We start from the raw sequence: 17387 nt of genomic DNA, 5'->3' as shown, positions 1-17387 counted from the left end.
TGGAATTATCTTTTAAGGAAGTTACTACAAGAGATACCAAAACAAAGAAAAAGAAAAATGCTACGTGCTGGATATTTTTTGATTGACTGAAAGAAACTTTTATTTTTTTATTAGATGCAAATGTTAGTATTAACTATACTGATTTCAGTTTTTAATTTATTTTTTTTATTGTGATTTTATTAAACGTATAATCATTTTTCTGGTCCAAGAATGTACTCATTTTATCTCACAAGATGATTTAAAATATAGCATAAACAGATCCGACAATTCTATTCTCTGCTGCCCCTGCACGCCTTATCCCTTAAAGCGATCAACTGCCGAATGATGGCACGTTACGACGGTTTCTTTTTTATATCTTCTTGAATGCTGAGCTGTATCAAGCTAAGACAATATTTAATGCATTGAAAATGGACGCTTTTATCAGATAAATTGTGAATTTGTAATATTTATTTTCTTTTTTATTAGATGCAGATGTTAATATTAATTATATTGATTGCAGTTTTTGATTCATATTTACTTATTTAATGATGTTTTATTAAATGTATAATACTATTGTGAAGATTTATTATTGGAATTTGTTGTTATCAATATGCAGTTTGTGATTTGCTTGCTATTTTCCTCAATGTTAAGTGCTGAGACATGTTGAACGGAGTGCAGTCTCGATACTGAGTGTGAAATATTTTCCAGTTACAAAGATGGCGGCAGTAATTGCTAGTAACAAAGATGGCGGCCAAGAATCAAATGCGGTATGTAACATAGTTAACGGCGAACTGATTGAATCTAAAACTTGACAATTTTTATAGTAACTTTGGAAGATTTTCATTTGTTGGTTATCACAGCTGGTGGTTATAAAACGATTGGCGAAATCATTGGTGTTATACCCCATTAGGAGTCAAAAACATTTTACACTCAAAATAAACACACTCTCCAATTTTGAATGAATGTCTGCCCACATGTTCTTTTGCCAAAAAAAACAAAACAAAAAACTATTGATGCTATTCTTTAGTAGACTTTTCAAAGTCATACTAATAAAGTGCCACCTAGCATCAAATATGTTCGCAAAACGGTTTGATAAATTCCATTTAAATTAAGTTGAGAATGACTCGAGGAAAACAGTCGAGTTGCTGCAAGAATTACATGTGTAAACTTTACTAACTGAGTTCTTTCTTTATTTCAATTAGTGAGAAGGAATCTATCGCCATACTTTCCCCTAAACATGCCAATTTTACTTATATAAGAAAAATGCTTATTGTTATTATTTTTTTTTAATGGAGAGTAGACAATGCATTGTGGATGTGTTATCGGCAGCTTCTGTAACTCTCACTTCTACTAATTTGTCCCTCAGTCCTTATTTAGAATGAGTAATTTTTCTGACAAAAGGAGAAGAAAAACCTGTATTCTAGGTTGGCAGTATTTTTGCGTTATTAGTCACCTGAGATGTCGGAAATTTTCAGTTTCCGTGTCTATTTTTGTGGTCATGTCACTAATAAGGGTGCTGGAGGGAAACGTTTTAACTGACCTGACGTTATCCACCTGATAGTCATTAACCACTAAGGAAGCTGTCCTATCAGCAGCTGCAAAGTACTGGGACTGCTGTATTGCCATTTGGTGAATGGATTCTGGACCATGCAATAGCTTCTCGTGGGGCTTCTCGATGCCATATTGGTGGCTAATTGTTACGGCTTTACCTTATCATGTGCTACAAAAAAATAAATAAATTTCTTTGTTTCTTTTTCTCTCTTAGTTTCCCTCTCTGTCCCGCTCTAAGCATGTCTGACGGCCTAGTCCACAAATTCCAAAACTCCATCATGACAAGTTTCAAGAAAAAATACATGATTAAACCCGGATTTCCAACGTCCAACGTAGACCCGCACTACCATGTCTCCTTCTCCAACATCAGGGGTCTACGTTCTAACCTTCCAGAGGTTGAAACCCAATTACAGGAGACCAAACCAGACTTATTATTCCTAAGTGAAATTGGCACTGATATGACTATTTCCCTAGATGAGCTTGTAATTAAAGGATATTCTAACTTAACATCAAAATCTGACCCCCAAGATCGCCATGGGCATGGAATGTGTGCCTACGTTAGAGATGACTTTTCACGTGTTAGGGACTTCTCTCAAGAAGACCCTTAATTATCCTATATGTGATTCCGGGTTGCACTTGCTCACACCACTACGTCTTTATTTGCCGTCTACTGCCCCCACAACAGCGGAGTTACTATCTTTAAAAGCATACCTGAGAAAATTGATCACATCCTGTCTTCTCATCCTTCAGCTAACATTCACGTCTGTGGAGGAGACTTCAATATTCACAATGTGGAATGGTTAACTCAAACAAGACAAATGATGAGGGAAGGTTCTGTCATGATTTCTCCAATGCTTATGACCTCACTCAGATTGTTCACAAATCCACCCGTGTGCCTTTCAGTATGCAAGTCTCCTAGGATTTTTTTTTCTCACAACTTGCCTTGAGCTATGTTCATCCTCCATTCTGTCTCCACTGGGATCTTCTGACCACTCGATTGCATCAGTTAAGATAAACAAAATGTAATAAGTCCTCAGATATACCTCTCCATCGTACAGTATGTTGATACTCTATGGCTGACTGGGATAGCTTCCTGAAGCAGATTTTTCTATTTTCAGCTCTTTCTTCTTATTGTCCCTTTCTTCCTGACCTCGATTCACGATATTGAGTATTTCCCTTCTCCCTCTTTCTGAAACGAACAACACAAAATCTCTCTCACCAACTGAAGCAAATGAAAAAATACTGTCCATACAAAAAAATCCGACGTCTTTTATATCCACGGGGGTGCAAACTGATGCAAATGAGTACAACCCGGATTTCCTGTACCATCACACACAGTGTCATTTCTGCATTAGATGTGATAGCTTTGGCTCATCATATATTGTCTACACTTCCATACGTCTATATCAGATCTACCTCTGCGTTTCATGTTTAAAAAGAACCAGACCTGACAGAATAGTTAATTATAGGTATACCCTCCAAAAAATTCCAGCAAAAACCTAACAGCCAGCCATGGTTCTCTCCAAAATGTGCTGCTGCCATTGTGCACAGAAATCACTATTTCCATTGCTTCCAATGTAATAGATGTACTGAGACTAAAGCCGCTATCACGACTGACAGCAGCCACTGTAAAAAAGAATGTGAGAGAGTTGTATACTCAGTTCGTTAAGTCCAAAGTGGCTGAGCAGCAGCTTGGTTCCCACCAGTTTTGGCAAATAAGGGTTCTGAACAGAAGTATGTGCTCTATCCCAAGCATTATCAATGGAACTGAGGTAATCTCGTCAGGCTGCTACCCCCCCCCCCAGTATTTCCTCCTGTATCTGAAAATACACTCTGCGACACACAAATATCTGTGCATGATGTTGCCAAGCTAATCAAAAACCTTGATTCCAGTAAAGTAACTGGCCCTGACGGCATTCCAATTATAGTGTTGAAAAAGCTTCAACCAGAACTAGCTCCCATACTTACAAAGCTGTTTAAGTGTTGTCTTACGGAGAATTGCTTCCCAAACCCCTGAAAAACCTCATCAGTATGCCCTGTATTTAAGTCATCTCAGTACAGACCAATAAGTCTCCTGTGCATCATGAGTAAGTTGCTGGAATCTGTGTTAAATAGAGAAATCGTCAACCATTTTTAGTTTGTCATAGACAAACTAAAAATGGTTTCTCTTTAATCACCACAAGATTTTTGACTCGTGCATTACTCTTAACATTCTTACCAACATTAAACATTAAACAGTAAACATTAAACAGTAAACATTAAACAGTAAACATTAAACATTAAACATTAAACAGTAAACAGTAAACATTAAACAGTAAACATTAAACAGTAAACATTAAACATTAAACAGTAAACATTAGACATTAAACATGCTCAGAGAATTGAAATTCTTTACCCGTCAGATGCTAATCTGAATGATTTAGAATATCAAGTATTCTTATTTTTCATAGTCATCGATTTAAGAAAACATATCTTTTTTATTTCTTTCAGAATAATGTTAAGAGTCGTGTTGAGAAAAGATTCAAAGAAACCCTCAGGAATTTTGGTATTGATGAAAGCTTTGTTACAGAAGACTTGTTCACTCCTCAAAAGTCATCTTTTCCGCAGTCCAGATCAACAGATTTTTCTTATCAGGAAAGTAATGATGCTGAGGCATTCAGTGAAAAACAGGACACAACAAGAGTGGATTGAACACCAACAAAAACTCATCTGAAATTCTTTCCTCTAGAAGCAACCAGTGTGATAACAATTCACCCTTCATCAGGTATGTCTTCAGTGTGATAACAATTCACCCTTCATCAGGTATGTCTTCATAGGACAGAAATGGAAATAAAAAAGAACAAGATTGTCAGCATGCACTCAAGTTTTATTGGTTTAAGGCCCTTCCAAGAGTTATGAGTCTGCAAGGTTATCTTTAAACTAGCATCTTCTATAATATAAAGGAGAGATGTCTGTTAGTGTGAATGCATGTATGTTTGTTGTATGTCTCGCTAAAAATTTCGAAATCCAAATCAGATAACTATTTTTGATACTTTTTTGTGATCAAGAGTGGAGGTCCGCTTGAAATATGAAAAATAACAATAAAAATATTAAATACAAAAAGTAACATCGTTTTTCATGCTTCAAAAAACCCTCATAACCTTTAAATCACTATATATATATATATATATATATATATATATATATATATATATATATATATATATATATATATTTCCCCAAAACCTTTGGTCTTGATGGATGGGAGACTAAAACTTGCTGCTATGGTTTCAAATGATCTGAAATAATAGCAAAGGGAGACTTGATTCCAAATATCTCTCGAATGTTTTATCTCCCTTCTTCTGGAAATAAGCTACGATTATGAATATCTCCAGTATCAAATAATATTTATACACTGTGAAATTTACTTTGTGAATGAAAACCAAAGAGGGGAGATATAGCATATGAGAAATATTTGGAATCAAGTCTCCCCTTGCTATTATTTCAGATCATTTGAAACCATAGCAGCAAGTTTTAGTCTTCCATCCATCAAGGCCAGAGGTTTTGGTGAAATATCAGATATTTTGTAATTCATATGCAAAACTAAGAAAACAAATAACTATGATTGAAATATTGGTAAAGGTGCAGTATCTTTCTACCCACAAAAAATCCTTTAAAATTACAACTATTATAAGTTTTCAAGGGTCCTGAAGATGAATACAACTGTTAAAATTCGAGGAAACAAGTAATTACAATAATATGAATAAGTTATAGTTTTAAAACGTGGGAGATCACTTTTTTATATTAATTTAAGGTAAAATAAACACCACTTTATAGTCAAGATGACCATAAAGTGGGTGTTCATTTTACATTAAATTAATATAGAAAAGTGACCCCCCACTTGTTTAAACAATAATTTGCGACCCAAAGGGCAAATGTCATATAGCCCACTACACAATTCAGGTCATTAGCTTTCCAACGAACTTTCATTTGTTAAATTCTGATCAATAGTCGCCCATAAAATTGCCCCAAAAGATAGTATATTTATATATATTCGTAATCAAAAAAAAAAAAAAAAAATATATATATATATATATATATATATTTGTGGCCAAATTGGATATTGAAATGCTCATATCTTTGCTTCTATGGGACGAAGCTACATGAAAATTTGCAAGCTTTTTGAAGATTATAATACTATTCTATAGTTAACATTGTATGACAATTAAAAAAAACCCTCTATATTTTCAAACTAATAAAATATACCCAAATTTGCCTACATTTGTATATATAGTGTCCTTGTAGGCCAGCTTTAGTTTTGCTGTTTCTGTTGTCTCCCTTGTGACCTTGCCGGGCCACTAATATATATATAGGCAGCATTCTTTCTTTTAAACATATTTTGTTAAATAAAATAGATATTTCATGTCTATTAATTCTGGTTTGAATCCTCTCCATCTTTCTAATTATTATTTTTTTCTGTCAAGAACTGGCTGATGTAATCGGCATATTTACTGTAGGTCCATGTACTTTTAATCTGTTCAGATTTATCCTGAGATGATTAATCGAATTGGTTCTAGACAAATATAATTTTTTTTTTTTTTATAAATTAAAAATCTTGAACCTCAGTATAACTAATAACTCCCTCCCTCCTCAACTGGATTGTTGGATAGGACAAACCTGGTATATGAATCCAAATGCTTCTTGGGAGATTGTGTCTCTGACAGTAAAGAAAAAGTCATATGCATCAGTTTAACTACCACGCCATTGTCTAGGAGATAAATGATGCATTGTTCTGGAGACAGTGCTATAGCTAAACATCAACATTACTGTCCACGGCTCCAATTTAGAAAAAATTCAGTAGATAACACGTCTATACTCGAACACGCTCTTAATAACCATAAACTATAAGAATCATTAAAAAAATAAATATTAATAAAATAAATTTTACTAAAATGCGTGAAAAGTGACAAAAAATGACTTAACACATTTTATTAACCAATAAATCATTAATAAAATATGCACATATACATATTAAAAAAATTCTATAAATTGTCCAGAACTAGTTCGGTTAATTATCACTGATGATGAATCGAGATGGATTTGAAAGTACTTGGGCCTATAGTAAATATGTCGACTACATCAGCTAGTTCTTGCCAGAAGCAAGAAAATTAATTAGGAAGATGCGAAAGATCCAAACCAGAATTGACATGAAATGTCTATTTTATTCAACGATATGTACTTTTATTCAACGATATGTACTTTTATTCAACGATATGTACTTTTATTTGTTTAACGCATTTAAGTGCATTAACCTTATTAAAATATCATTGGTTACTTCACCTCTTGAAAATATTAACCTGGAATCATATATATATATATATATATATATATATATATATATATATATATATATATATATATATGTATGTATAAGAAATTTTCTTTTTAACTAAAAGACATTTTCAATAGAATAATGAATCAAAATATCAATTAACTCATTAACTAGTCAATAAATTAATTAATGGAATAATACTACGTGAAATCCAAACAAAAAAATTTGGAATCTAAGTGTGAATGGATTATAGTGTAGTGAAAAAAAAAATTCTTAAAATTTGAAAATCTAAAAAAACTCATGTGTGTGTTTGCTTTAGTGCCCTTTGTTAGACATAGGTTTTCCTTAAGGTCTGTTATTATAATAGAAAAACATGGCAAGTGATGGGTGTCAACTTGTTTCCCCAGTGGCCTGTAACTTGCTACCGATGAAATAGAGAAGAATCTTTAGACATAAAATATGTGTCACCTGTTTTTTTTTTATTTCTTAAAACAAAATGTGTTTTTTTTAGAATTGTGCTCTCTTCAACCTGATCACTCCCACTGATTAGGATTTTACTACATATAACCTATGATTCCATGGAATTCTTAATCTGTTGTATTATCAAATTATCAAATGGAGTATAGTACAAATATTTCCAAACTAGATATATATATATATGAAGTTCCATAGAATAAAGACTCCATAGTAGGCAATATAGGTTGATAGTGGTGTGCATAATAATGTACATTTTCTAGTCTATTAAAGGATTACTATGATATCATATGCAAGCAAAGGATCACTGCTGTGCTACCATGCTTCTATTAACCAATGAATTGGCTTATTCAATTATATATTAACGCACACACACACACACACACACACACACACACACACACACACACACACACACACACAAAACTCTTTGCAATTGCATTATCATTTAGTTGTAATTCCTTATCACTTATCCATCAACTCTTCTAGCAGTGCACATGATTTTTACGTCACTCCAAAGCTATAATAATTTTTTAAGGTAATAGTTTAAGCTTTATTTATAAGAAACTCTCAATAAGTCAGTTGGTAGAACATAACATTGAGTTTCAATTTCATGGCATATGCTTTATTTGTTTGGAATTTATTAATTACAATAAATGTATAATTCCACATTTCTAAAAGTAGTTCAGATTTTTGACATTTCAAAATGAGACAAATTCCATAATGTATTTATTGCATTTAAAAAATTGTGACTGACAGGCGGACAGACAGATCGACAAAACCTCTATTTATAATGTATATTTACTTTTAATAATATTATTTAAATTGCTAAATTATATTTAAAAAATTAGTTCAAATATTAAAGGTTTTAAAAACTTTTTACCTTTAGTAAAACTTTTTACTTTCGTCGAATTGTTATCAAAAGTAAAAAGTTTGAGAGTAAACGTTTAATCTCTTGCAATCGCTGAACTAGCAATACTTCTAATTTTATTTCAAGGATCATTTGTTGTTTACCATGAAATACTGTTTCAAGGATTTAAAAACAAAACAAATCATGGCTCCCCAGCAGTGCTGAGCAAACACCACCTCCGCTAAATAAAAGAACAAAAAATGTTCTGGAAAATGGATCCAGTTTTTTTTTTTTTTTTTTTGTACCAGATTAATTAGACTAACCTATTCATGTTATATATAAAAGAAACTTTAATTCTTACTTACGTCAATCATCCGTCTTCAAAAAAGAAACAATTATTTTTACAAATCTACTGCATTTATATAATTCAGACGAACCCACTATACATACTTATCACCCCTTTCTTTTTATTAATATTCTATTTATATATTTGCAGTTTTATTTGCTAATGCTCTGTATATCTATTAGTTGATTTAAAAATATAAAAAAAGATTAAAATATTATCAATAAGATTTTTTTAATACATGACTAATGTAGTTTTAGCTTTCCATCTACTTTGTTTAGTTTTATACGATTTAAAAGCATCAGTATAAGGAACCAATGCTTTACTTAACTGTTTAAATATGTTATTTTTATCACCACCTTCTTTGAACGTTCTTAAAATCTATTAATTTTAAAGTATATAAATATAAGTAGTTTTATCACACAAAAATTAGTGATTAAAAAATTGCCAGACGAATCTACTTCACTGTGTTTCTATAATAAAACATTTCCTTTCTTTCTTTTCTTTCTACTTCCTATGCCGATTGATACGTTTTTCTTTCTTTTTTTTTTAGCTTTCTAATTTGAAACGTTTTCTTTCTGTTTTTTCTTTCTTTTTTATCTTCACCGATCCAAACGATATTTTATATGAATCTGAATATTTGTGTGAATACTGGCGAAGGATAATTTTTTTCCATTACTTTTGACAGAGGATTTATACTTGCATAAAATAGCTAGAGCTGATACAGTAACGTAGAAAATACTAAATACAACTCACACTGCTACCACACACAGTCTCTAAGTAGAGTTGTATTAGTTCATTTTATTCCTCAGGAGGTAGCCTGGATTATTCCACATTACCAATCGACAACATATAAATTAGTGCTTAGTGATGAGTTTATTATAGCAACAATGTCAATAATAATAGTTTATCATGGTTGTTTGCCCTTTTGCATTTTTGTCCATGTAAAGTAGAATCATCAACAAAAGATGGCAAAAGATTCAACTTGAGCGATTCTTGAATATCTCTTTGTTGCGGAACTAAACCAAGCACTCATGATTCTCGGTATTATCAATGTTGCAATTCTGAAGTAAAATCTACTTTTTTCCATGTTTTGAGAATTTAAGTGGTTGATGTGGGAGAAATCTGGCAATGCTTCAAAGTGTTTGGTGATGGCAAATTACTTATATATTTGAGTTAAGATATAAAAAAAAATGTGCTCAAAACATACAGCTATTCATGGGTAAAATGAAATTCTCTGAACAATATTTTTCCACCACTTTTATTTCCTTTTAATAAAATTAAAATCAATATACTATACTACTAAACCTTATGCCTCGAATCCTTATTCCAATTTTGATTTGAATCCATTACATAATTTTGATTTTAGAAAAATGTGTAAAATTCAAAAAAATTTTTGAAGAAATTCAAATTCAATGAAACTTATTTAATTGACTGAATCAAATTTAATGCAAATCTGAAATATTTAAGTTTCCAAATAGAAGGTTATGTCCATATTATGCCCCCCCCCTTAAAAATCCTTTAAAATACTCCAACGAAACTGAAATTTGGAGAATATTAATTGAAATACCTGTTGTTAAAATTTCTCAAAATATCGGATGCAATTTTAACCTCTTCTTTACCTCCTTTGCATAAAACTAAAGTCAACTAAATATAGCTATGTATGTGCCCATTAGATACGTTCCAAAATTCATAATGATTGGTTAATTAGTTTATGAGTGAATCTGGTACATACAAATATATAAACATATACACATAATTAATCTTTAATCAATATATATATATAAGGCAAAAGTAGCGCGCACGCATTTTTGTGTCTAGCAAAGGCCTTATTTGAGGGGGTGGGGTTACTATTTTTTACAACTTTTCATATACTCCCTAGATCATAATATTTACGATTTGTGAAGGGACGTCGTGTCTACATTTATTTTGATCGACTTTTATAAAATTTGTGCTATTCCACCCTCTCACGTGTTTGTTCAGATTTTTCATATAAAAGCGAAACTAATACCGGAGCTAAGGCAGCCGCCTTGGCCTTCATGGCCTGGACATCCAGAACGCAATTAGTTTTGATCACTGTGGGGGAAACCCTTCATACCAGACAAATGCTATTCATTTGGACACTCCCTTTTAGTAGGTAACTGGTTTTCCCCAACATCATGGGGAAAGAAATACAGTGGGTGGAAAGCTGTAACAGCGTGAACTCATTCACTTAACTTTCAGTTTCTTCATATCAACTTTTCAATCGCTAAATTTGAACGGTTTTCATTTTCTCTTCTGTCTTAGCACAGCGGTAAAATCTCAGGTTTTCTTTCACTTTCTTTTCTCCCTTCGCATCGTGTCACGGGTTCGAGCCTGCCTGCCTACTAATGCTTTTATTTTCCTCCTTCACTGTTCGGGTTCCAGCCTGCCTTCCTTACTACCACATTTATTTTTTCCTCCACACACGCATACAAACATCCGGGCAACGCTAGGGATTCCTGCTAGTCTGTAAAATAAATCTCACCTGTCTGTTTAAATGTATGTATGCATGTATGTATGTATGTATGTCTGCCTATGTATGCATGTATGTATGTATGTATGTATGTATGTATGCATGTATGTATGTTTGTATGTATGCATGTATGTATATATGTATGTCTTTTGACAGAGACGACGGATTTTCACCAGATCAGTATCGTTTTGGAATCTCGATCCTTCGGACGACAAATATTTAAAAATTGGTCAAAAACATTCATTCCTTCACCCTCAACTGGGTAGTTTTCTACAAGGAGGGTCGTTTTTGTTTTTTTGCGTCGCTATTTTTGCAAGTCATCGGTTGGAATGACTTTATTAATTTCAACGTCCCAAACTTCCGGTCGCATCATGGAGTAGGGGTAAGACATCAGGTTTTCTTTCACTTTCTTTTCTGCCTTTGCGTCACAGGTTCGAGCCTGTCTGCCTACTACCACTTTTTTTTTTTTTTGCTAAACCCACACCTCTAAACATTCGGGCAATGCCGGGCACCCAGGCTAATCGTATATAAATGAAGGTATTACACTGAGCACCAGTAGCTAAACATAAGAATTAGAATTAGGAAGAATTCAAAGGAAAGTGACTAAACTAATAAAAGTGATAAAATATCTCAATTGAAGAAAAATATTTAGGTTTAACTACTTTACAACAGAGAAGAATATGTGAATATTTATTAGAGTTTTAAAATAAAGAAATAACATTTTTAAATATGGAACACACTTTTTTTGTAACACCTCTCCTTACACTGGAAATTTATTGACAAGAAAGATTTCAAAAGACAAGTCTGCCATGAAATTAATTTATTTCTCTAATAGAATTGTTGAAACAAATTACCTAATCAACATTTCGTTCATAGCATTAGAGTAGAAAATTTGAATAAACTGAACGAATTTGGAAATAAGCGTCAAAAATGAATTTACAATGATATTGGAGAATTTTATCTGCATATTCATATTATATATGCTGTTATATTTTAGGTATTAAAGCTGCTATTTTATGCCATTGTTGGTGCAGATAATATTACTAAACAAGCGATTATTTATTCACTTTGCTTCTTTCCAGCCTCATAAAACCACTTGCTAAGTAATATTATCTGCCAACTCAGCATGAAAAATTAGCTTGATACATAACATAGTTTATATAATGTTAGAAATAAATATCCAATGATAAAAAGCATTCATTGTATTCGGTCACTAATGTGGCAAAGATATGGCTGTGAACGGGCATCTGAGTACATTCACTGTGAGCCGTGATTATCCACTTGTTTTTTACATCTGAGTTTGATACTCAATTCTGACGCCAGTCACAGTATCAGTCACGTGGTCTCTGTTACTGCTACAGCTAAAGGATTCTCTCTCCAAACAAAAACTCTAGTTTGAAACAAGTAACAATGTTTTATTTTGAGAGATTTATTTTATTCTACCAAACGACAGGCCTACAAATCAAGGCAAAAATATTTTCCTACTGAACACAGTTCAAAGCTTAAGGTTCAAGGGCTGATCTGTCTCTAAAAACTACAGAAAATCAACTGTCCGCCCCCACCTACTCATCCAGCTAGAATATTTGGGATAAAGATATTAAAATATTAGTTAGACCACACTAGGAAATCACTTGAAATTATCAGCTGTTAATCTGTGGACATACGAGATGCCTTCAATAAGTTTCCAGACTTTTTTCGCATGGGCATTTTTATTGATAGCATGCACACATGAAACTCTTTGAAGTGATTTCCTTTGACTGCAATGCACTTGTACCATTCCAACAACTTCTGGAAGGCCTCATGAAAGTCCTCTTGTGTGAGTGTATCAATAACCCTCATCACAGCCTCTTTCCTCTCCTCAATTATCTCATAATGACAGCCTCTAAGGTCTTCCTTGAGCTTAGGGAATGACCAAAAGTCACAGGAAGCAAGGTTTGGACTATAGGGAGGGCGAGGAACTGTCTTGATGCCCATGACAAGGTCTTCCTTTTTTGTCTTCTCTGAGCACCCTTGAGACAAACCTTGCACAGATCTTCCACATTTTCAGTTCCTTGCGAATAATTGTGTGTACAGTTCCTACACTGACATCAAACTGTGCACTTATTGTCTCTATAGACACACGACGGTCCTTATTCATGAAATTCTTTATTTGGCCAATCAATTCTGGTGTTCTGACTTCCTTACTTCTCCCACACCTCTCATCGTCCCTCACAGATTTCCTGCTTTCCTTGAATCCCTCATGCCACTCAAAAGCTGATGCTCGATTCATGTAATATGATTCAAAAGCAGTCTGAAGGATTCTATACATTTTTGTGGCATTTTTTTCCAAGTTTAAAACAGAATTTATTGCATATGGTTCTTCTAATGTGTCCTCACGTCCAGATTGCATTTTCGAAATTCACCAGCTGTGACAATCAGACTTTAGTAGGGTGTATTGCAATTTCTGCTGTAGCTGTTCATTTGAACCTGAAATCATAAAAATTAGTCAGTCATCTCATAAGATGTACAGTAATAACATATTGAATTTTCACAAGTCTACAGCAATTTTAAATACCTGTACAAAAAAGTTTGGAAACTTATTTATAACATCTTGTAAAAACAACCTTTATTGGCTATGAAATCCACCGTCTGGTAAGAACATTACTTTCTTTTAAAAAACCTGAAGTGGGTCAAAATCACAGCGTGAACTTCATATCTAAAAAACATATTCAAAGGTCATTTCTTTGCTGATTTCTCTTTTCCTCCCATTTTTCTCCCATTGCCGACTTGTCATCTACATGTTTGTGACTATCAACCGCCTTGCACATGTTTACATGGTTACATTATTAGTAAAATCGTAGACAAGAAATAACTGTAGAACTTGGGAGATGAGTTGTTTGTTCAATTTTAACTCTCTCTGGTTCATTAGTTAAATAGTCCAAGACCACATCCATCTGAGATGCAAGTTTGCCCCGTATAAATCTCATTTTTCACCCTGTGTTATTCTTTGCTTATTTCCAACCCTGTGGACTAAGCAATACTTTTAGTAATATTATTCGCACAAACAATTACATCAACAACAAAGAAAGCAGCTTGCTACATAACATACTGTATACAGTCAGAAATAAGTACACACACACACACACACGCACGCACACACATGTATATGATAAAATGATGAAGATATGAGGATAAAAATTATCCTCTCTTCCAATTATCACAAGCTTAAATTGTCTCAATCTTAGACACAAAATTGCAAAAATGTCACAAATTAACATGTCATTTAGTTGTGTAACATATTTCTTTCAAGGTGGGGTTTTATTTTTCCAATCAAAGTGAGACTGGATCATTAGGTAATCTTGTCTGGTACTGTGAAATCTGAAATGAGAATTGAAACGAACTTAGGAGTTACTTCAAATTATCTTGAAAATGTTTTTATGATATTTATATATATTTTTCATTAAAAGTTAAAATGAAATCACTGATTAAAATAAGAGGTAATAAATGATCCAGTCAAGGAAGATAAATATGATTCAATTTTGTATAAGCAAAAGGTTTGATTCCAACTATTGAAATAAAAAAAATGACACAAGAAATCTTCTTACACTGATAATAATTTATATATAATATATACTAACAGGGCTCTAACCATGTTGGATACCAAGGGATAGAAGAAGGGAGAGTAATAACTGGCTGATACAGCCAGTCTCTTTCTCTAACTAGACACGTGATAGAGTGGACTTCTCAAAGTCTGTGGGGCATAGTTCCTCTCCAGACTAGGATTTGGAGTACATGCTTGTGGAGTATGGTCCTTCTCCAGACTAAGGAGGTGGGTTCGAGTACATGATATGTTTCTCTGGTCATGATGTACACGTGACATGGCTATGCAACCTACTTTTAATTCTGGTGCTGTGACCAGGATTGTTTCAACAAGGGAAATTTGAAAAAAAAAGAATTGTCAATAAAAAGCTACAATCACTAGATGGAGGAAAAGAAAGGAATCAAAATAACTAACAGGAGAAAAATAAGAAAAATATCTAACCAGCCCAGTCCTAAGTATAAAAAAACAAATAGCACACACATTTATTTAGAAAAATAGACATATATGCAAAACAGAGAACAAGAAAAAGAAGGGAAAAAGAAAACTGTAGGAATTACATCAAACATTTTTAGTGAAAATGAAAATGAGAAAAATCGCAGTCACATTTATTTAAAGAAGTGAATGTATATTCCAAAAAGTTTGATTTCAAAATTAAAGAAAAAAAGAATAAATTTTCAATGTATAAGACTGTCATGTATCCAATGATGATGCTAAAAGAAATCAGTTTAATAGCACAGACGAATAGATAAATTGTTTACATTACTTAACACAGAACTACTATCAAAACAAAACTAGGTGAGATCAAGTGATAGCATTTTCTTTATTATCTATTAAAATGTTATGTATGAAATTATGGTTATTTTATTGTAGCTTTTATTGCTTTATTTACTAGCAGAAACTGTTCATTGTGTCTTATTTCTTTTTTGTTTTTGGGTTCTCCTCTTTTTGTTCTGTTGAATTGTTTTGCAAAGGACAGTTGCTGCTTTCATAGCAATTAATTAATGAATTATTTATTTTTCTTAATCATAGTGAAAAGGTGTAGAATCTTATAAGTATGTTGTTCAATGATATTCTGACATATTTTAAATTTTGAACAACTGATTTACACACAATGGATGTATTGTTTTCTCTTGTAAGTCTTTGTTGTTTTATTTTTGTATATTTGTAAATCAGTGCACATGACCTCAGTGATCGACAAGGGACGACAACATGGTCAGAATGAAAGAGGAAGATGAAGAAAAAAATCACGCCACACAAGCATTGGGGTTAGCAATTGTTTTAGCAACCGGCATGATTCTATATAATAATAGATAGATATCAATGGATAGGTATATAAATTAAAACGCATCATCTTTAATTAACAGTGAAATTTTCACAAGGTTCTTCAAGTTAATTATTTCAACAAATTTTAAAAAATATTTGTCTTTAGCGAGGACGATGTAATAATTAATGTAAAAATATTTAAATGTGTGTGTGTAAAATTAAGACTGGATTAAATAATATATTATTTTAATTGGAATTCATTGATAAATGGATTAAATAAGTTTCAAATAAGGGGAAAGGATGGAAAAGTCCGTTAGAAGTTAAAAAGAATATAACTAGTTTGATGCGTACAGCAAATTACGTCATGAAAACAAGTCTGAAATGACATGTAGCTTTTATTTTTTATGATATCCATTTTTACAACCACCAGCAGACGAGAAAGGAAGACACAAAAAACTTTGGCAGCTTCATCATCACTGCGACTTCAGAGAGACAGCCATCTGGTTCTGCCGATGAATGTGGATTGAAGAACTACCCATTGTATGTAGTTGATAGCTGTAACCTCTCACCTGTTGCAGAACAGTATTTCAGTTAATATATAAATACACACATCGCCCATCAAAAACGATGAAAATAAATTCATTCTTCTCTAGTGTTTGCACTAATATTCATATTTATATAAAATAATTCAGAATCGCAGAGGAAAAAAGAAATAAGAAAGAAAGCGTTTCAAACTGGAAAAAATGTATAAATTAGAAAGAAAAGGTGAAAGAAAATATGGAAATAGGTGAATCTGACTTGCTATTTGCTTTCTCAGTTTTTTCTGTCATTTTTCCTTGATAACTGTTGTCTAGATAGATAGATAGACAAATAAATACTCATATATATATATATATATATATATATATATATATATATATATATATATATATATATATATATATATATATACTTTTATAGTGAGGGATTTTTTAACTCAACGTATCTAAAATTGTTTTGTTCTCTTTTCAGATTCCAATTTTAAAGAGTAATGGGTCAAGAATCTGTCAAGAGTGAGCCCCCCCCCCAAAAAAAAAAATATCACGGTCTATTTTGATCACTATTTATTTTATGTATACATGAATATAAAAGATTAGTTCAAAAATTGTAAAAAGTGAATAAACATTTCTTACGTTTTATAATTGGAAATAAAATTAAAAATTTAAAAAAGAAAGAAATATTTTCATTGTAATATCCACTTCATTTACTTGACAAACAGAAACAATTTCATGATTGATAAAACTAATTAGAAAACGTGCTTGTCTATGCATCTTTGTGTCAAGACAATCACTACCAGACATGATGTAACGAATATGTTGGAAGGAAGAGGATTAGCAGAGGGAGTTCAATAAAACACAGATCCTCACAACGAGTGGACAATCAAGGCCTGTGCAGTGAACGTACAGATGTATGTTTATATTAATGAAGAAGATTTCCATGTACCTTTTTCACTATACTCACAACACCATATCACTTTCTTTTTTTTACTGCATCTCTCCGTTT

At 32.4% G+C, this 17387-nt stretch overlaps 1 protein-coding gene across 1 annotated transcript in view; it reads left to right on the top strand.

Moving 5' to 3' along the window:
* Window positions 1–16976, top strand: part of LOC145256400 (protein FAM161B-like) — a 70033-nt gene extending 53057 nt beyond the window's left edge. Inside the window, exons 5-6 of the mRNA XM_080115262.1 lie at window positions 4021–4294; window positions 16857–16976. Of these exons, the coding sequence (XP_079971388.1) occupies window positions 4021–4221 (201 nt within the window). The 3' untranslated portion in view covers window positions 4222–4294; window positions 16857–16976. The remainder of the gene's footprint in view (window positions 1–4020; window positions 4295–16856) is intronic.
* Window positions 16977–17387: the final 411 nt, after the last annotated feature.

The sequence above is a fragment of the Euprymna scolopes genome, chromosome 32 (assembly GCF_053919585.1).
Source record: "Euprymna scolopes isolate OS-2025 chromosome 32, ASM5391958v1, whole genome shotgun sequence".
In the NCBI taxonomy this organism is placed as follows: Eukaryota; Metazoa; Mollusca; class Cephalopoda; order Sepiida; family Sepiolidae; genus Euprymna; species Euprymna scolopes.
The sequence above is the reverse complement of the archived record's forward strand: the minus strand, read 5'-3'. Positions and strand labels throughout refer to the sequence as shown.